The sequence below is a fragment of the Planococcus citri genome, chromosome 4, assembly GCF_950023065.1.
Source record: "Planococcus citri chromosome 4, ihPlaCitr1.1, whole genome shotgun sequence".
In the NCBI taxonomy this organism is placed as follows: Eukaryota; Metazoa; Arthropoda; class Insecta; order Hemiptera; family Pseudococcidae; genus Planococcus; species Planococcus citri.
In genome coordinates, this window is record NC_088680.1 from 25,541,644 (window position 1) to 25,564,467 (window position 22,824).

A 22,824-nucleotide genomic window follows, 5' to 3' on the forward strand; every position below is an offset into this window, starting at 1 on the left:
GTGGAACAGATGATAGCACCATGTCGTAACTACTTTCTTCTCGCGGTGTTCGGCTGTCGGTGTCTGTTTAAATAACGGGGTGTAGCACACGTTACACAATGGCAGCACGATATCGTCGATGATGTTGAGTACGTCGTGGCGATCCATAGTACGCAATAGCGATGACCGAATTATTCGAAGATTTAACACGAATCGCAATGAAAGTTTTACACGGGTAGCGCGATGTTGAACGGACGTCGGTAGAATGAAAAAATCTGCCCATTGGATCTATAGCGCGGGTTATATTGAAACCAAATACGATGTAATGCTCTACACTTTTTGCACACGCACAAGAGTTTAAATTTTGGGCGTAAATAATCACTCATTTACGATAACGAGAAAAAATGCACGCAGGATTGTTACAATCGCGACACCGAAATATGATATTGACACGTTCAAAATTCATTTATATCATATTCTTCTTGATTAAATCTTTGAGAATAGTAATGATAACTTTCATTAGTTCGCACACGTAACACAATATTTCCGTCACTTCAGGATTCATAATATAAACATCAATCGAACGCACAGTATTGATAAGAGAGAACGTATCGAAAGCAAAGAAAAACAACTAATGATGGTCGATGCAAAAACTTGGTGGTGAGTTGAGTTGGATTTAGTCAAAATTGCCCCACTCCTACGTTTGTGTAGTCTTTGTCTCTTATCAGTTAGCCTGTCGGTATGCTGAAAAAATTTCGTAGAAAAAAGACACGGCTGGCACGTTATGTGCATAAAATTAAGCGACAAGTCTACTGGTCGTTTGGAAATCTGACGCTGAGTGACTGTTTTATTGCCCTTTTAGAATTCTCTTATTTTACTCGTAGCGAGTTTTAGTCCCTTTGGACAAAGGTGGTTGGTCTTTTTTCATCGTTAAAAACTTATCCTTGAATTTCTTTTTGTTTCTCAGGCATATTTTAACTGCCTTTGAAACGTTCTGCGACGTAGAAGTGTCGTATTTTACGATTCGTAAACTAGTCTCAGCTTGTTTTAATCACCGAAACGATACTTTTTATTTTTTGTTCAGTTTTTAAACCGTTTCGGTTTTTGTCCAGCTCGTAAAACTATCCCTTTAAGGGTCTATTTTCAAGGTGACGGCGAAAAGCGAGCGCGCAACTGATGTACAGATGGTGGTGCACTGGATTTTTGTCAAAAGAATTGATAATTATACGACTGTCTTTTGAAAAAGCACTTGCACGTGTATGATTTCTATTTGAATTTGAAAATGCCAAAAGGCACATTCATCCATATGTTGAATTATGTATGAGTACTCCATGTATTTAAAAGCTATAGGGGGTTTAGGTTCGAAAGCAATTTGACTAGTTTTGTAGTTAAATTTATTGGACAGCATATGCATTTGGTCGCATAACCAATGTTCGATTAGCTATGTTGCATGTATTGATTTATTTATCATGACTGTTCTGCGTTCGACGAGATGTCGAAGTATCACGAGAGATGAAATGTTTATTTAAGTAGATAAGAAGTTGCTTACCTGGCTGATTTTTAGCTGTACGGTAATCTTTGTTCGATGCGTCTATACTGGCCTGGTGCTGAATTTTTCTTCATTTACTTATTTAATTGTTTACCAATAACTTTTCCTATTTTCTAGTCGTTTTTATTTGTTTTTATTATTTTAGGTTTACCTGACTCGATTTTGAGTATGTTGATTTTTATTGTTTTTACTTTAGTTACCATTTCTAGTCGAAAATTTTTAGGATTACTTACCGTTTTTGTTTTATTTTTACCTATCTCACTTGTATTCTTGCCTACCTAGTACTTACCAATCTAGGTAGGTCAAGTTTTAGTACTTACCCGTCTACCTAGTACTTACCATTCTAGGTAGGTAGGATTTCTATTGTTTACCTACTTACTTGTAGAAGATTTTATTGTATACCGTTTATGGTAAATAAAGTACACGAGACATGTTTAAGCATAGAAGAACGGTTTATTCTATATTATGTTATATAATACGAAAGTATAATTAGATTACATCGCTAGAGGAAATGCAAATTTATGTGTTTCTGGTTACCGAACTTTGTTTTTTAGATGTCTTCGTCGAAATCCATGGGGTCCAGGAACGCGGTAGGGTTCGTAGCGAAATCCGCTGGGTTTAGATTAAAATTATGCAATAGTGCATCAATTTCGTTAGGTAGAAACATGCCGCTGATCCAGGAGTTATTAAAATGGCGTACCATTAAACGGCGTTGCTCAACATCGTAATGATCATGGATTTCGAGTGTGAGACGGCGTTGCGGCGGAGCCATACTAAGAATGGTACGGGCTTCGAGGCCGAAATAGCGGCGGCAAAAGGCATCGAATTCCATAATACGAAATGATCGGGATTGGATGGTTCCAAGTGCATTACATTGAATTCGGATGACGGGTCCGGTGTATTTCGTCGTCGTAACATCGGTGACGATGAAGAGCAGGTCGATGTGGTTGTGGCTCAAATATACAGGACGATCCATTATTTAAATTTGTATTACCGGTACGGCAACTTGGAAAAAACACGTCAAAATTTACCGATCGGACTCCGCTTTACTCTACTTCGGAAATTACGCGGACGACACTTTAAATTTTGATCGAACTACTAGTCACAATTACATGAACGTTGTTTTGCTGGAGCCGTATGTATAATTTCAATGCGAAAATTAAAACGTTGGTTGTATATGAAATGCCAAATATTTAATCAAGAAATCTCGTTGATGAGAGTATGTGAAAAAATACCACGAGTCGAGGAAAAGCGACTATTTGTAGTGGATTATTCGAATTGTACGGTTCGAATTGACGCACGAAGTGAAAATTGAACGAAATTTTGGAGTAACTCGGTTGTGAGTATTTACCGCATTACCTTTTATGGTAAAAAGACGTAAGCCGAAAAGTCGGACCAAATTGCAAACCGAGACGGATTAATCGTGGTAGTTAGTCTATCCTGTGAGAAAAAAGGGAGATCGCGATTGATCTCAGTAATACGTACGAAGTTTGTATGTAGAAAAACCAGGAAAGAGATGAATTTTTTCAAATTGATCCTAAGCGAGGTTCAGTATTACAAAGTGTAAGATTTTGCAGCAATGACTGATTAATCCATTTAAATACCGTTTTCGGTATCAATGTTATACGATCGTGTATGTCGCTGTTGGGTATCGATTCATTATTCGTTTCAAAGGCTGGGTGTCTATTGATGATATTAATTCGATAGTAACTTTACGCAACGTATATTCGCCATATAGAAACACAATAATATATAACAAGTACATAATTAGCTACCGATTATATAACAACCATAGGATACTTAAACATTAAATAACGAAAGAAAATGGTAAGCAAGTATTACAAAAAATAAATATTCCTACTCAATGATTCACGATATGTCACTGATAACGAAAAGGAAACAAAACTTAATTATTAATAAAAATAACGGGTAGAATAACTAAATCACAGAAATAACGTCACGAACATTTGCTTGATACGAGCCAAATTTACATAGGAGTACGTACTCCGTACAATCCGTCGATTTTTTGGGTACTTAATTCTAATTACGTCGCATGTTGAAAATCTTGTGGTCGAAAATCAAAACGCTCCAGCGTATCGTTGATAGTTGAAGTCCGAACCAAAATTTGGTATGCTTGTTTGTATATGTGTAATACCATTAGACGATGTTTATCCCAATATAAGTCGTGAAGCTCGACGCGAAACGACATTTTTGGTGAGTAGGTAAGGTCTGTAATTGGGTCTAATTGTAAGAACGCGCTTACCCAGGATTCATACTCAAAGCGTGAGAATGTGCGTCAACGTACACGACGGCGATGCGTCAGTTGGACTTTCACAGCATCCTCGTAGCCGTCTGCGTCCTTACCTGGACCATTAAATCGAAATGAGAGAGTCGTATGCCCAAGACGAAGGTATGGTGGGCGTTGGTTATAGTTGCGAGGTACTCTAAAATCAGGATTCATAATCTCCGGAACACAGAACGCGTAATTTTGTGATTTGCAGATATTTTCGCACCGGAACGGCGATAACACGCAAAAGCAGGGCGAAACACGCGCAAATCACCGGTAATACGCACTATCTATCCCTGGATGGGTATTTTAACGAGCAAAGAATGACATACGATGCGTAGAGTTCGACGGTTGTAGGTGGTATGAATATTTGGCGAAAGAAACTTAGTCTGATACCTGAAAAAATATCTCTTGTTATCGCCTCTTTTTGATTGGTCGAAAGTACGTGTTTCTCTTGAATGTACTTGTACTCGTTCAATGAGTTTATCGTTATTCTTCTCCATTATTTGTGTGTATTTTAGGATTTTATTCTTATCTCGGCGATGCTGATAGATACGAGTGCGTTGTGATGAATGATACGTAGGTAGGTACCTATTTTCGGTAAATTTGTAGGTAGGTTCGTTTTTCTATATTTCTTCCATTGGTCTTGTACTACATATTAATGTGTTGATGTACGTATTTACACACTGCCATTAATTGGACTCATCGCATTGTACTTAAGTACTCGCTTCGAGAAATTTTTGTTCAAATAATGAAAGAAATGGTAGATTGATAACATGATATTTTATTCAATAGAATAGGAACACATAAAAAATTAGAAATATATCAAAAAGTTACACAAAATGAAATTAATTATAATATCAGGAAACAGAAAAAAAAAATGGGTTGGTAACAAGGGAAGTAACTAGATAGGTCTATTGTTATGTATTTTTCGGGTTTGAATTTTTATTACGAATCGTATTTGTATTCGGTGTGAAGTATATGAACAGAGTTGTAGAAATTTTTACGGTAGCATAATAATAAAAATGGAGTAGAAAATTGATTAATTATTGGCTATCTTAATTTGAGCAAAAACTTATAGCTAAATTCACGAACGAATAATTGGCCGGTAAATGGCATACTTAGAGTTTATACTTATTTCGATAGAAACATTGAAAAGTTTTGAGGATTAATACTAATCGTAACGTATTTACATGAAAGTTATATTAAAGCTTAGTCGATAGTATCTACGAGTCTGGAATTCGGAAATGAGTCACGATTCGTCATTTCAATTTCTCCATTGCAGGGTCGTAGGGTCGAAATCAAAGGCTAATAAAGTTTCATTGAAGATTGCCGTTTGAATAGGTACTTGAAAACTATTACCGTCAAAATGGAGTACCGTCAATTGATGCTGGTTCGTAATTACCGGATGTATTTCGATGCGTAGGGTTTTTTTCGGCGAGTACGTGAAGTCTTTTATTGGGTTTAATCGTAAAAATAATCGCACCCAGTTGTTAAAATCGCCTCGTGTATAGTTGATTGTTTTGGTTCGATGTTGAAAAAGTAACTGGACTTTTACCGAATCCATATTTCCTTCTTTATCTTTACAAACTCCTTGTAGTTTAAAGGTGATCGTTTGGTGACCAAGCTGCAAGTATGGTGGACGTTGATTAAAGCGGCGAGGTACGAGTAATAGCTGGTTCATTATGTCGGTTGTTTGTCCAATAAATTATCACTTTTTTATAATTCGAAACGAATAATTGTCACCGTATCGGTGTATATTCTCGTAATGTACGAATAATTACATTAAACGTCACTAAAAAGTTTTGGATAGTTGAACGCACCGCACCTTAACCCTTTTCGGGTACTCACTTGTTAAATTGGACTGTTCACTACGATATCATAGGATGTTATGAATTCGCAATCGAGTGTCGATCATCTTCGGGTGCAAAGAAAGGAGAATATAAAAAACAACAACAAAAAAAAATGACAACACAGCCAGTGCTGTTTATCGGACGTTGGCGATTGGTTGAGCTCGGGTATGAGCAGCGTTGCTAAATTCCTGGAAACGGATGATCGAGAGAGTTTTTGTCTCGTATGCGAGTGTGTGTGTGTAAGTGAGGGTGTATGTAAATAAACCACTGTTTTCACTGTCGATGGCATGTTTTCTTCTTCGTAGCCCATCGAATCAGTTTTTGTAATTTATTCTTCTTCCCGATTTTAGGTACAGCATTGATTGACGTATTATTCGCTGTGATTATCGTTGTAGATTGAGTATTCTCCTCACTACTTCTATTCGTTTCAGTACTTACATTCGAGTTTTCACTCTGTTGATGAATCGATGGTGCAATTACGTCATCTGCTTCATCGTATTCAGTACTGATATCGTTATCCTTACCATAATAATTTCGGTAAAAAATATCTTCGAAGTTATGACCATGGACTGAATTTACTTCGATGGCCTTTTGCTTAGATGCAGGGCTTTGCCCCATACGTAACAAAGTCGCCGCCAGGCGTTCAGAACGTCTGGTTTTCTTTGCATTTTGCTCGTCTCGAGCTATCGACGAAGTGGAGGGTATAGGGTTTTTGACTTCCTTTGGAATGGTAGGGTTTTCAGCATCCTTGGGTTTCTTCTTCTTTTTCTTCTCCTTATCCCGTGTCAGGTCAATGATTTCAGGTGTTTGCTCGGGTAAATTTGGTGAGCTTTCTAGATCGGTTTTTTGCTGTAAAATTTTATCACGTTTCTGTGCACGAAAAATTCTACGTTGTTCGCGAGCAATTTCTTGCAATTTAACGAGTACTGATCTGGCAGCTGCTTTGGTATTCTCATCCTGTGTGTTAGAACGCGGTACGCGTATTTTCTGAATTTTTTCTACCGTTTGGAGTTCGTCTTCGTCAGACGTAATCTCGTTATCTTCGATGAGGTGTGTGTTTAAAAATTCAGAAATTTTTTCTTTGAATGAGCGTTTATCGAGCCATGAACGTAGGCAGGGGTCATTTTCCAATTCAGCAAGCTCAGCCTTCTTTAAAAATAAAGTCAGCTGTCGAACATTTGCTATTCTATTCGTTTGAGAGTTATCAGTCGGTTCGATTAAGTATGAATTTGTACCAGTACGTTTCAAAATTTTGAACGGTCCAATACGTTTCTGATACAATTTGGCCGCGGTCATTTTATCTGAACTAGATAATTTATGATTCATCAGCAAAACCATGTCACCTTCTTTCAACGTATCGGGATCTTTGTGTTCTTTATTGAATTTGTACTCTTCTTCGATACGTTTCAGTCTACGCCCCTCTCGAATATACGTTTCAATTATTTGTCGATCCGACATTTTTTCAACTTGGAATTTAGCTAATTCTAGTGTGTACACGGCCTTTTTGGCCAAATGGTCGGCGATTATATTCGTATATTCGTACTTGCAGGCGTATACGTGATGGAATTCAACATTGTCGAATGCTTTTCTTAATTCCAAAATTCGTTCGAATAGCGTACGATGATGGACGGGTTTTTTACGCGCATTGAGCCATTTATTCTTTAGCCAGTTATGTACAGTATGATTTAATGCCTTAATTACGTAATTAGAGTCGGAGAAAATTTTCACTTTCTTGACGTCGTTAAATTTGAGAATTTCCAGCGCCTGGATTATTGCTGTCAATTCTGCAAAATTATTCGATAATTGGAATTCGTCGGTAGGTATTATCCTATCTGATACGTTTCGTATAGAATCTGGCGCGAAGCATATGCCAATACCTGCAATAGCGTCTGAGTCTCCGTTCTTGGAGCAAGCACCATCAGCAGTTACGCGCGCGTAATTATCCATGTCCAGAATTAAATCCTTGTTAGGGTCTAACTTTTCGGAAAAGCTGTTGGCGAGTGTGACAGATGGAGCTTTGACCTTATTCAAATTTTCACGTAATTCGAGCAATTTAAATTGAAAATCAAATTTCTTTCTTCGGTGAGGCATCCCTGTGTTAATATCGTCTCGCCTGCCCCATGCCTCGTTGGGGGTAAAGCCGAAGGAGGTAGGGGTATTATTAATTTCGATCTGAATTTGTTGAATAAAATATTGCCATCCCGTATGAGGTTGATGAGGGTTGTGAATTTTATTCAATTTCACACGTTATTTGTCACCAATTACTCGCATAGTTCGCTCTACCGAAGAGGATTGCGGGTTATATGCGTTAGTATGTGCGACTTTTATATCGTTATGTTCGAGTAATTTATACCATGATTCGCTGATGAATTGCGAACCATTATCGGTAATTACCTTTTTGACGTTTATATCGCTACGTTCGATGTCAGCCAACACCGTTTTCATAGCATTACAAACGTCCATTTGTCGAATATGGTGCATCGTCTGCAACCATACACGCCCAGTAAAAATGTCTTTTACTACGAGTAGGTATTTTGGGTATCCTGTGATGGCGGGAATAGGGCCATAAATGTCAACTGACAAAACGTCGCCTATCGCATAGGCTTCAATTTGTCCATATTCTAACACTTTATGGTTCGTGTAATTTTTGTTAACCTTACACACGATACATGTGTTGCAGATTTCTCTAATGTAGTGCATCGAATTAGGGTGGTAATACATCCTACGAAACACCATTTCTAGTTTAGCCGCTCCTAGGTGGCCATATGCGCGATGCAAATAGTCGACGGTATCGTAAAAGAGCGAGTCAGGTAGGTATGGCACGAAAGAGCCATTTTCTAAACGCTTCATTAGCATAGGCTTTTTGATAGGCTTCATCGCTACGATGTCCTCACCATCCATTTCCATTGGTTCAACTTGTTCTTCGAATACTTGTGTATCGTGTATTGCAAATTTCTTTGCACGGCGCATTTTTATTTCAATTTCCTTTTTCTCATCATCGTTGTAATCAGGGCTCGCAAACCGAAACCAAAACCGAAACCGAAACCCCCAAAAACCGATTAAAATTGCTCAAAACCGAAACCAAAACCGAAACCAGGAGCGTTATTTTCCCACAACTAAAACCAAAACCGAAACCAGGAGCGTTTATTTCTCAAACTCAAAACCAAAACCAAGAGCGTAACCGATTGAAAACTGAATTGGTTTTGGTTTTGGAATTTTTCAGGTAATTAGCCTGCATTTTCGGTAAAATTAAAGTAAAAACTGATGCTAAAGGTGAAAAGGCCTGAAAAATAAAAAAGTTGACAAATTTGGCACTGCCAAAGTGCCGCTTTCTAGTCGCATACACAAAGTTTTTGAAAAAGTGATCACATTCTTGGCCTTCTTCCCTCTAAAAAATGGAGAAAAAAGAAAAAAACCGAAACCAAAACCAAAACCGAAACCTATTCTTTTGAAATCAAACCGTTTCAGCAAAACCGGAACGAGAGAGATAATATTTCAAAAAACCTAAACCAAAACCAAAACCGAAACCTTTACTTTTTCAAAAAACATAAAACCAAAACCAAAACCGAGAGCGATATCTATCCGGTTTTCAAGCCCTGGTTGTAATGAGTAGTTAGGATTTTAAAAAGTGCTGAGCAAGTATCATCACCGTGTTGGTATTTAGGAATGTCGTTGAGCTTGCTATATAGTAACGAAATATTTTCTTCAACGAAATAAACTTCATAAGGTGGGATTTCGGTGGAAAAATTTTTAATTTCAAGTTCTTTAGCTTTTACATCGTACAGACGTTTATTGGATTTATCCATTGACCATTCGAGATCGAAACAGTTGAGCCAAGTTATCCAACTCGCAGCTTTACGATGGGATTGAGCCATATCGCGATATTTATTGACAATTGCCATTAAATTCTTTCGCACGTGGATTTTTCGACCAATAACCCACATTTGAACTTTTTTCAAAACTTGAACTAGAGCCATTATTTCGCGATCGAACAGCGTAAATTTCTTTTGATGTGGCTCGAATAAAATGGATACAAATAAACAGATTTGTTTTTCCTTTGTATTTTTATCTTTGTAGAATAGTACCGCATTCATGGCATCTTTGGATACACTCGTGTCGAGGTATAAATCGCCTTCTTGTGGTGGTGGTTTTAATTTGAATTCTTTGCAGTATTCTGCTTTTAATAATTCAAAAGCTTTCGCCTGTTCGGCTCCCCAAGTGACCTTATCGGAGTTACCTTTGGTCAGGTCGTAGATGGGTCGTAGAATCTGCATATAATTTGGTATGAAATTTCGATAAAGACCAGTTAGGCCAACTAAGGTGAGTATTTCCTTAACCGTTTTAAGTTCGAACTTTCCTTTCTTCTTGTGTTTTTGAACAAATTCCAAAAACTTCGTTATTTTCTCGTTTTGTTTCGCGACTTCGTCTTTCGAAATTATAAAGCCAAGGTGCTCGGCGTATTCGCGAAAAAATTGAGTTTTGTTTGGGTTCAGCTTAAGTCCAGCCTTTCGAATCGCTTCAAAAACTTTCTTTAATCGATCCAAAGTTTCTCTGAATGTGGCACCCGAGACCTTTACATCGTCGACGAATTTCGTAACACCTTTCATATCCGGTAGTACCTGGTTGATCATATGCACGAATTCGCCACTCGATATTTTCAGGCCGTAGGGCAATCTGCAAAATTCGTAGACTTGCCCACATACCTGAAAAGCGGTAAATTCTCGCGATGCCTCGTCTAAAACGAGCTGCCAAAAACCGGCAGTAAAATCCAAAGTACAAAAAAGTTCATCGCCCTTGTTCTCGAAAATTATCCATTCGACAGGATTTGGTTCGGTAAGTACTTGTTGAAGTTTTTTATTAAGTTCGTCGGCGTCTAGGCACAAACGTATATCGCCATTTTTCTTTATTACCGGTGCCATGGTGTTTATGTATTTAGACCTAGACGGTCGTATAATCCCTTCGCGTAGCATTTTAGCTATCGTTCGTCGTAAAGCCTCCATGATTTTTTGCGATGGGCGGAATTTCTCTCCTCGCCATGGTCCCAGTTTGGGATCGACGTCGAACTTAAAATTTACCTTTTCACCGATATAGCGTCCTGGTGAATTGCTGAATATATCGCAATATTCTTCGATTTCTTTAAAAGCGCTTTCAGCCGTTTCGGCTGTAATTCGACCTTTAATTACTAAATTATTTAGGTCATTCTTCATATTCTTTTTGTACAATTCTTGCGCTAAAATTTGTTCATTCGCGAACTCTTGGTCGAAGTACCCAGTTTGTCGATGTAAATGATGAATCATTTCGTGTCGATAATTAGGGTCTTCTTCGATATGATAGACGGACAAAGCATCCCTATATTCTTCTTCACGTAGGTAGGGTATTTTAAACGGTACCCCGTTGTGAGGTTTGCAGTTAGCATAATCGTGCCCCTTTTCGAGCTTAGGTTCAATACCTAAGTATCTCATTGATACCCTTCCCAGTATACACGATTTAGCAGGTGTATCTAGTATGAAGAATGGAGCGTAGATTAGGTGAGTACCTATTCGCATACATATTTCGACGAGATGAGTCATTGTTTTGACTATAGAATTATCTGCCATTTTCAGCATCACAGGTCGTCGTAATTGTATGTATTTAATCCATTTTTGGATGCTGGCGCGTAATGTATTCGACTACCGGTTTCGAAATTACATTAGGTAAGGCACCACTGTCCAATTGTACAGCGATCGGTTGTAATCCTATCATTACAGGGATTACGCATATTGGATCTACGGTTGAATGATCGATAAATTGATCTTTTGTCATTTGTTGCATTTGAGCTTCATTTGTAGGTGGCTCTTTCTTTGTATGCGCATAGTCGATCGAATCTACATAATTGACACCTAGAACTTTAGGCCCGATTTTGTCAATTTTTTCTGTAGTTTTGATTGTGTCCTCATCGGACTCGTCATCTGACATCGTTACGTCACCGTTAGTACCTTTTATATGTACACGTTTTTTGATTTGAATATTTTCCATATTCACAGGTTTTGATAATTTACCAGATTTCGCCGGTGGATCGTAGATTATTTTCACAAACAGTGAACTACCATCAGGGGAAACCATACGACGCGTATATTCACCTGTTACTTGATCACATTCGATTTTTTGCGATAAAATCTGGACCAATTTACGCATCATTAAGTTGCTGATAGGCATTTTCTCGTCCATTGGGTTTTCATGCAGTTTTAGATTCGTAGCGAATAACTTCTTCAATGGTCCTTTACTTTCTTCTCGATATAACGGTTTGTTAGCATTTTGATTATCGAGAGTAACTTTTTCATACTTATTGAGTGCCGCGGTCATCATTTCTAATAAATACGAATAAGTCGACATTTCAGGATAGTACCTATCAAATTCTTTCGAATAGTAGAATTTGTCGAGTCGAGGTATTATGTTATTTTTATCATCGACCGCAGGTCTGGTAAAAACTACACCTGTGTCGGATGTAACCACTTCTTGCTTTAGAAATTCATACGCCGGCTGGCGCCAAAAAGTGATGCGTTTATCATCGAGAAGTCTAATGAACATATCGCGGTATGCAATGTACCGATTCAAGCTAACAGGCTTGTCGGTACGTTTACGTGGTTTTACTAAAGGCATTAGTAAAAAGATGTGTTCGACTTTTTTCGTGTCGAGTAAGAGATTAATGATGTTATCGATTTGGCGTGCGACGACCGCGTATGGTTTTTTAGAAAAATTTAGCTCCATCTGGCCCATCGATAATACCACTTTTGTTCCTGGGTATATACGAATAGGTTCTATACGTTTGTATAGTTCTTCTAAACTTAATTGATCGCGTAGATGCTCGTCCATTATCACTTTGTGTGAAATCGATCCTCGTTTAAGGTAATGAACTAAGCTGTCTCCGAGCCAGGTATATTCATCGAATATCGCACTGGGGGGTGAGACATTACTAGGTGACTCCCCCGCAGTCCCTAGCTTCGTTGGTTTCCCGCGGGCGTTGCAGCGGGTGGAGGGGTATTCGTGGAATTATTCGCCGCGTTCGGTGTATTGGTTTGACTCGTTGATGGTTGAGTATTAGGCGCGGTAGCGGGGGGATTGTTTACAGTCGAATCCACGTGTGTTGTGGTAGGTTGGGGAAATTGTAACGTAGCATATTGAACTTGTAACGCATCATTTTGTTCTTGTGTTGATTCAGGTATTTCACTTATTGTAGCCGGTTGGCTATTTTGATTCGTCGCTAATTGATGGTAATAGTTATACAGGTATTGGCAGTATTCGTCGTAATATGGGCTTGTGGCATCGATGTTGAGATTATTGTCTTCGTAGTATTGACCCGATGTTGGTACCTGAAAATTTTGAACAAACTGAGTCGATCCGTCAGGTCCCATCGTTACAAATTGTGCAGGCATGATTGCCGGCGGTGGGGGTGGCAATGCTATGACTGCTGGAGGAGTAGATACGTTTTGCGTATTATTATTATTATTATTATTGTTATTGTTAGCCGCGTAATTATTCCGATTAGGGTGGTTCTGAAATCGAAAATTTGGCTGCAATCGTGCGTTTTGCGGGAATCTAGGTCTCTGTCCCTGTTGCTGATTTCCATTGTTTCCTTGGACGGATTGTCCTATAGCTTGGGGGGTTGGAAACATCGGTGGTTGTAGTCCAGGGGGTGGCATTAGCATTGGTAATAATGGTCTTGTATGAACCAAGTTCGGTTGCATCCAGCGTGGTACTGGTCCTTGCATGAATATGTGTCGTTGCATTTGCCATTCTGGAAATGGTTTGGGTTTCGCTTGCATCGGTACGATACGTACACGTCGATGTTTCGCGAAATCGACTTTAATGCCAGCCAATTCACGTAGTTTTGCAATGAATTGCTCCAACGTTTGGTTTTGATCTTGTACCATCATTTGATAGGCGGGTGGTAGTTTTACCGAAATTGCGCGAATGATGTATTGCGTGCCACGACAATCAGTGTGGCTCAATGCAATTGTAAACCGAATTAGTTGACCGATTAAATCTTGTAGACTTGTCGCACAGTCGTAATTATTACACGCCATTTCAAGTCTATCTTGAGCCCGTTCGTTCCAATAAAATTGGAGGAAACTCTTCTTCGTATTTTCATACGAATCATTTGGGCAGAGAGTAGTCATCCACGCTTCGCGGTCATACGTAGTTACTACCGTTGTAAATACGTGTGCTTTATGCGCATCGGGCGCATTAGTTGCATCAGTGAAATGCTCAAAACGTTGTATGAAATCGTGAGGAAATAAACGGTTTTGTTCAGAGAATATGATGTTTGAAGCCTTAAGTAACATAACATCGATCTTATTTGGTTGGCGACTGCCTCCTGGCGCATTCGGTGCGTTATTTACTCTTTGCTCGAGTGTATTGACCTTTTGCGCGAGGTGTTCAGTGGTTTGCGTTTCTTCCGCGAGTACTTGTACGTGCTCAGCTAATTGACCACGAATACCACGTACATCAGTTTCCAGTGTATCGATGTCTCTTTCATGATCATCCGTTTTTCTTCTCAGTGATCGAAACCGATTTTCGTTTCGGGTGGCATGTTCATCTTGCCGTGCTTTTATTGTTCGGATTTCATCGTTGTTCGATTCGGCTCTGCGTTGAGCTTTACCTGCGATTTGTAATGCATTTGCTGCCATGTTATTGGCTTGTTGTGCTGATGCATCGATGTCGTTGATTTTATCCTTCATCACTTCTTGGTTTTTTAGGGTTTTCCTAAAATGGCCATCAATGTACCGCCAGGTATATTTCAATCTTTCGGTAATATGGTCGACTTCTACCTCGCCGGGTGGCATTGTGGGAGGGTCCATTAACTCTTCCTCACTTACAGGTAGATCGCTTCCATCGTCGGTGAACGGATCGTCCAATTCGTGAAGCGTACTTAAGTTTATTATCGAAGGTGCGGCGGTTACCTTTTTCTTGCTCTTGGTTGGCGGCTTCGAGCTACTAGGCGGTGGCCGTTGCAAATCCTTTTCATTTAGGCTATGCCGCGGCTGGTTTCTCAAACGATCTTTTAGGGTCGACATGTCGTTAAATTCCAAAGAATTTACTTGACAAACGATTTTACGACTTTTTTAATTGCTCTAAACGAGCTACTGTAAGAAAAAATAAGGGGTTTGAATGGAATGTGCCGGCAAACTCCACTCGGTTCGCGAATGCGCGTTTTTACGACTTGTTCAAGGGCAAGTTTACCTCGTAGCAACCGCGAAGGGTTGGCAATCAAGCGTGACGAGGTGAATCGAGTTCAAACGAGCGGTTTCCCGCGCTTTTTCAAACTCGACGATTCGCGCCTTAAAATACACTAAATTCACGCGAATTTCCGGGATTTGCCCTGAAATGCACGTAGATAATAAATGCAACGTATTATAAAAAGCGCTTCGCGGATATAAATTTAAAAATTAAACACTTTAACAGGCGCAAATTCCGTGATGGAAAGCACTTGAACTTTTTGCATGCAAGAAAAAATTCTCGTCAGGCGCCAATGATAAAATAATATAATTACACGTATGAAGGGTATGACGAATAAAGCAGATTGGCATAAGATAGGTACTTACCCCAGCTCACCTACACTTTACCGAATAGATACTTACACGCGACGAATATATTAAATTAACAAAAGATACACGATTACGTGCTGAATTCGATATATTTGAGTTTAATCACACAGAAATACACGTCAATAATCAATAATTCCACGAACTCGTGCGAAATAGGGGAAAAATAGCACAAAGGGGTCACTTAACACGATAACTATAGATAACAAGAATACTTTTAAACTTGGGCCCGGAGGTCACAAATCTAATTAGCACATTTACTTGGCAACTCGCGGACAACCGTTTAAGAACTGCGAATTGGTCCAGTCGCAAAAGATGCTGCTCAGCCTCTTCCGCGACTGTACCAATCAGTGTTACCCGAAATAGAAGGGTTAAATACTCTAATATTACGAGTTTCCGGGTATAGGCATAAGTCTCAGTCTAACAATTTTTCTCTTGACATTCTGAAAGGATTGAAAAAAATTGATAAAGAATTTGCGAACGTAATAATAATAAAGTTCAATGCAAATTCCTAATAATCATATAAGTTATTAATATTCATGAAAATCCATCGTCTTGCCTCCCTTTTCACCCATACCTAGTAGTTTAATATTGCATATTCAGAGTAATAAGGTTACCTACTTTTTAAAAAAAAAAAGATTATGAGATTTTTGTATTTTTGGGGCTCATCTGACACTCTGAATCCAAAAAACCCACTTGGAGTTGGGTACACTACGTAAGTACAAAGAAACATCACACTTGTATCTACTTATTGCTTCCGAAACTTTCAGCAATTTTTTTATTGCGAAATCCCACATTATTTTTTAGATTCCAAGGACTCGATTTATTAAAGAAATTACCACAAAAACCAACACGAGAGGTCACGATCAAGAAATAAAAAATTTTGATATCTCTTTCGAAAAATGCAACAGATTTTGAATTTTAAAATCCCCTCCCCCCCCCCCGCTTCCAACAAAGAAGGTTTAGAATAAAAACGCGCATCCTTTTGAGTGAGAATTAAGAGGCTCTGAAATTTTTGAAAATGCATACTTACATTATTTGATCACTCAAAATAATTGCGAAATGAAGCGGAAAATAATTATTGAAAATTTTCAAAATTACTTGAAGTGAAACGCAGGCGAATGAATCAACTCGAATACGTACTTTGAACCAAGAAATCACCCAAATAATTGCGCAGCGTATTTTATAGACGTACTAATAGCAAAACATAATTTCTTTCAAATTTCACCGAGCACGAAAATAAGTCTTAATATTTATGCAAATAAATTTTCGTAAAAACGCGGACATGGCAGTTACAAAAAAAAAATTGTCAAGACTGATAACAACCACTGATAATTTTTTATGGGCTATTGTTACAATAAGTTGCAACATCCATGTAAGCAAATTTTCGTAAAAATTCGGGCATGACAGCTAAAAAAACAGATTATCGCATGTACATCATACATAAACTGCGAAGAAAAAAAAAATTGTCAAGACTGCTAGCAACCACTCATAATTTTTTGTGGGCTACGTTTACGACAGGATCTTGAATAATAGAATTAAAATGCAAAGCCTATTGAAGTTTCCCCTGCCCAACTTTTCCGATAAATTGTGAGTAATAAACAAACAGTAGGTAATGTTTAATGTTTCCTTGTAGGTGACTAGATAATCATTAATCCTCAAACCACGATTAACCAAGGCGTCACCAGACATTTGAGACATTCTAAAAAAATTTCAAGGGCCATGAGGACATTCTGGTGATTTCTTCGCCAACAATTCGCCATAAAAAAGACTAAAAATCAACCTGGTGACTTCTGGTGAAAGGAGTCACCAAGAAGTCACCAGGATTCACCAAGGAATCACCAGACATTCAAAAAAAATTTTCAATGGCTCTGAGGGCTTTCTGGTCGAGTTTTCACCAACAATTCGACATGAAAAAGACAAAAAAAAACAATTGGGTGACTTCTGGTTAATCTGTTACCAAGAGGTCACCAGAATTCACCAAGGGATCACCAGACATTCGAAAAAAAGTTTCTAGGATCATGAGGACATTTTCGTGATTTTTAAACATAAATTCACCTAAAATATGTAATTCAAAAACTCATTTGGTGAATTCCGGCGACTCTTTCCACCAGAAGTCACCAGAATCCATCAATGAGTCACCAGACATTCGAAAAAAAATTTCAAAGGCTCTGAGGACATTCTGGATGGGGTTTCACCAACAATTCGTGGTAAAAAAAAAGACAGTAAACCCATCTTGGGGAGTTCTATTGAATCTGTCACCAAGAAGTCACCGTGGATTCACCAAGGAGTCACCAAGCATTCAAAAAAAATGTCTAAGGTCATGAGGACATTCTGGTGGTTTTTTCATCATAAATTCACGTTTAAAAAAAGACCAAAAAAAAACCACTTGGTGACTTCTGGCGAATCTGAAAATATCCTATTGAGGTGTACGTTTTCAACATAGTTAAATACGAGTAACAAATTAGAAAAATAAACCCTTCAAATACACAAACACCAGTGAAATTTGCTCATCAACCGATGCTCTACCAGTACAACAAAAAAGAAGCGAAAATTTAGCTTACCTTTTGCAGCAGATGTCTCGTCTTCACCAAATCGTACGCAGCGCAGACGGCCAACACGGTAACTCCCGTTTCCTTCGACAGCATCGCCATCGTCGCCAATACCAAGGATACCGCCAGCAAGCTCCATTCTTTGATAAAATTTGATTTAACAACATATCCAGACAGAGCTTCCATCTCGCTCAGATAAATATTCAGTTTTAAAAACTGGCATATTTTCTTCAGCAGCGACTCCAGTCGGCACACTTTACTATTGCATTCGGTGTTATTGAATTTATACTTATGGCATACTCGTATCTCATCATGCCTATGGCCGTTTTTCACTATACAGCCATTTTTCACCGTCGCCGCCGCCGCCGTCGGTACTTCAACGTAGCCGGCGATTTTATTGCGTAATTTTACGTGCTCTATGTAGCACAAGAAAGACAAAATGAAAAACACGTTCGCCAATATATCAGCTCGGCCAACCACCGAAGCTACCGCTTCGCAGTGCACTGGATGGACTGCGAAAAGCAGGGTAGCTGTGGTCTGGGTCGAACTTGGCAGAACGGATTTGCCCAATGTGAACACCAGATATGTTGATATCGAGTGCAGAACCACGTTGAAGAAATGATAACTCCATGGCCGGAACTCTGATAGCCAGTAGTTGAAGCGGAATGTTAATACGCTCAGAGGCCTGTACGATCCGTGCGAATTGCTCGAATTTATCGCCGTGCCCCAGAAGTCGTTTTTCCATAGTCTGGATAGCGGCGTCGATGGCAGTACGTCCGGATTGCTGAGTATGGCTCGGCTGTGAACAGAAAACAAAAAATTGGCAAGGTTGATTATTACTGATATCGAAGAAGCAACATTTTACACAAGAATGAATGAAATCTGCTGGCTCAGAATACCATATTAACATTTTGGGTAAGGTTAGACTGCACGAGGTGGGGTGATTCTCTCCAAGCTGACAAAATTAATATACATGATGGCAATTTTTTGAGAGTTTCTTGTGGGTCATTCCATGCCAAATCGGCGGATTTTTGCGCGAGGGGTCTTCGATTTTATTAAAAATCAGTACATGTGTACATTTCATCAAACGATGACGAATGACGCAAACCGGACACTTTTTTGATTTTTTTTAGCGGAACTGTGAGGCTTCAAAGTTCTCCAAAATGGCCGAAAATAGAAAATTTCAGTTGCAAATCGCTCCGGTTGCACGTGGTATAGAATTTTGAACTTTTTTTTAAATTGTATTATTTTGAGAGAGTAAATTGACGAATGATGTCGAAATGAGTGTTGCCACTTTCAAAAACCTAAAAAAATAAATTTAAAAACTTATAATTTAAATATATATATGATCTCGACGAGTAAAAATTCTGAAAAAATTCTCAGTTTTAGTCCTTTTTTTGTAGAATAACATATCAAAAAATTGAACTGGCATTTTTTTCATTTTCGAGAAAAAAAATTACAAGTTTTACACTCATTAAAAAAATACCACCAGAAACCTAAAAACTGAAAATTTTTGCATTTTTGAGATATTTTATCAATGTGCAAATGAACATGGGAAAAAAATATTCTCCACCCCCAAATGGTCAACGAATTGACGAGAAATGTCATTTTTCGTACTATAATTTTAAGAGTGAAACATATCGAAAAAATTTCGCCACCGTTTTGAACAAAAGCAAAAACCTAAAAAATGAATATTTTTGCATTTTTGAAATATTTCACCAATATGTAGACGGACATGTGAAAAAATCTCCCCTGCTCCCTCCCCAACATGAAAGTTTTCCTTATAAATTTTTGGAAATTTTTTCAAGTTTTTCCTCCAAAGTGGCTCAGTTTAGAAAACTACAAAAAACTTTCAAAAATGAGTCTAGTGGAATAGCTTTGAAACTTTTCTCATGGGTCTTCAAACTAAACAACCTTCCTACACTACCTAACATCGATCTCGAAAACACCCCACTCCCCATTTTGAGACAAAGAAAGCATTATTATCATGACTGTGAGTTGAATCCTTTGAATACAAACATGAAGTTAGATTCGCGGTTCGGCCTTCCTAAAGGTTCAATTTTGGGGAATGTTGTCGTTATTTACAAAGAAAAGAAATGTTTAACTAATGTTGAATTTGACTGACAAAGAAATCTCCACAACTCGTCCACTCTGATTTAGCTGAGATTTGGCTTACTGGAAGAACATGTCACCATAACCTCAGAACCAAGTTTTCAGCTGCCGAACCGGCTCTATACCAGTTGCGCTTTTCCCCCTATTTTTTCGATTTTTTTTTGGTCAGTTGCGCTTTTCAGTAGAAGCATTAATTTTTACCCACTTGCGCTTTTCGGTTGTTTAAAATTCCGAATGTGTTCCCAAAATTGAAAGAATTGAAAGATACAAACTGATGAACGAACGAACGAATTATTTTTATTACGTACCTAACATACCTAATCCGTCTGATCTCACCAAGGGGAGCATTTTTTTAAATATACTCTCGTAGGTACTGTCTACATACACAGTAATGGTAATCCTCCGTCTGAACTCACCAATGGGAGCATTTTTTAAAAATATACTCTCGTAGGTACTGTCTACATACACGGTAATGGTAATCCTCCGTCTGAACTCACCAAGGGGCGCATTTTTTTTCTGTCTACATACACGGTAATGGTAATCCTTCATCTGGACTCACCAAGGGAAGACCGCTATGGTTTCGTAAATTTTGCATAAAAATTTATTATTCATTTTCAAAAACAAAAAAAAACACAAATTAAATTATATTTTTTGCAAAAAATCAACTCCGAAAAAATAGAAATTAATAAAAAATTGAAAAAATTTTCTGCAGGAGGTCTCAATTGATCTGCGTACCTTCCGCACAGTAATCCAATATCAACGCCATAAAAGAACGACTTTGCACAAACATACTCGTACTAGCAAAATTTCCAAACTTTGAGAACCCCTGAAATTGGTTTTTAAGAAGCGCAAGTGGTATTTATAGAAGCAGGCTTGGAAAAGCGCATCTGGTCAAAAAAAATTGAAGGAAAAGCGCAAGTGGAAATCACCGGCCGAACCTTCTGGAGCAATTTTAAATTGCTAGAGAAAAGTCAACTTTTATTGAAAGATCGAAATCGGTCCAAAAATGGTGACAATCGATTTAGGAGGTCGACTTTAGCCAGGGAATAAGCGAAATTTTAAGAAATTTGTTGCAAAAATTGACGATTTAGGGATTTTTGGAAATTCAAGATTGTTTAACTTGTAGGTAAAAAAATACACGTTTTTTAATCCACCACCTCCGGTTTTCGATTCACCGATCCTAATCGAATTTGGAATATCGAACTCATGGTAGGATTATAAATTTTTAGCTTCCGGAGTTGATTACTGGGTAAAATTTTATGAAAAATTCATATTTAAAAAATCTGCCGAAGACTCCAAAAATCTACTTAGGTTCGAAACCATTTCCAATCGATTCGAGGAGAGGATCGAAAATGGACACATGTCAAAATTTTTACATTTTTCACCAAAAATTTGATTTTTAAAAATTCGTCAAAAATTAAAAAACGAACTTCAGCGTCATTTTTGCATGCTCTCTCGATTTAGCTTTCTCCAGCTCAATTTTTTTTGACAGTTGATTTTCTCAGTTGCAGACATACATAGTATCAATTCTCATGGACACTGATCTCAATTCTGATCAGGATTAGTGGTTCGAATCCGATCCTGATCCCTGACCCCGAAAATTCCCGATTATTTTCAATGAACCTGAACCGAAACAGAACCCGATGCCTTAAACCCTGAACCTGATCACTTAAACCTGAACTTCGAAACTCGGATTCCGATCCCTGATCCCGATCATTATTAGGGATCTTTTGGGTTCAAGTCAAGGTCAGTACTGCTGAAAACGAATTGGTTGATGAAAATACTAAAACTAAAATCATTTTCAGTCATTTCTTTAACCGGGGGTGGGGAGGGGAGGGATACTTTTGAAAAAAGAAAACAAGAAAACTTAATTTGCTGAGATGTTCTCAAAACATTGATTTCTAGGCATCATTGGAACCACTGATGACTGAATGTAATTTTTTGAATTGTTACTCCTTTTGAAGCTTTAAAGGTAGTTCTGAATCCTGCATACAATTTTAAAAATTTAGAAAAAATTTAAAGTATCGGGAAGCTGTGGAGTGGATCTCAGATCTCTAAAAGTTGAAGTTTTAAAATTTTAGGCTTGTTAATTCAAGCTCAATTGGCCACATTGAAACTTGGATTTTTTTTTAATTTAAAAAAAGGGGGAAGTACGATCTTTTCTACGTAGTACACGTTGAAATTTCAGGGATAAATACTTCAAGGATGAAACTTGGTATTCTTTAGACTGACCTGTTCACAATTTCACGACCTTCAAAGGAAAAGAAACTTTTCATGAAAAATTGTCTAAATAATTCTGCATCCATTCTATGTGTCTCAATTTTTTTAGCCAGCAAAAATGTATGCCAAAATCATCACAAAGAGGTAGAGATGAAAACTGAACCTGATTCCGATTCGCGTTCTTAGATCCAGAATCGGAACTGAATCTGAGCCTTTGAAGTCAGAACCTGAACCGAATATCCTAAAAATTCTAAAGATCGCATGCTCAATTCGAGTTCATAATAATTCTATATAAATAAAAAGGCAGTAAGCATTCACAAACTATGAAATTCTGCGAATATCAAAAATTTGGAATATTGATCTCCCCCCCCCCGCCCCTTCACAACCTCTTGAAATTGGGTCAAATTTGACCAGTTTACTGAATGATTCAGAGGAAAATATAGTGTCAAGTAAAGCTTAACCAAAGCATTTTTTCGCTAAAACCATTATTTTAGGAGATATTAAGGAAAATTCAAATCCTGAGGGTTGAGAATTGGAATAAACAACAAAGGGCTTCAAATCCAAAGATAACTTCAAGTCATTGACAGTTTTTATATTTCACTCCCTTTCAGTATTTTAGGTCCCCCACCCTCCCCCCAAGCACAAATTTATTTTTCAAACCTAGCCATGTGACCTACCAAAATAGTTTGAA

General features: G+C 38.1%; 1 protein-coding gene across 1 annotated transcript in view; it reads right to left on the bottom strand.

The window, feature by feature from the left end:
- Positions 1-22,824, bottom strand: part of LOC135842966 (protein O-mannosyl-transferase TMTC2-like) — a 533,307-nt gene that overhangs the window by 300,656 nt on the left and 209,827 nt on the right. Inside the window, exon 3 of the mRNA XM_065360664.1 lies at positions 17,814-18,600. Within this exon, the coding sequence (XP_065216736.1) occupies positions 17,814-18,600 (787 nt within the window). The remainder of the gene's footprint in view (positions 1-17,813; positions 18,601-22,824) is intronic.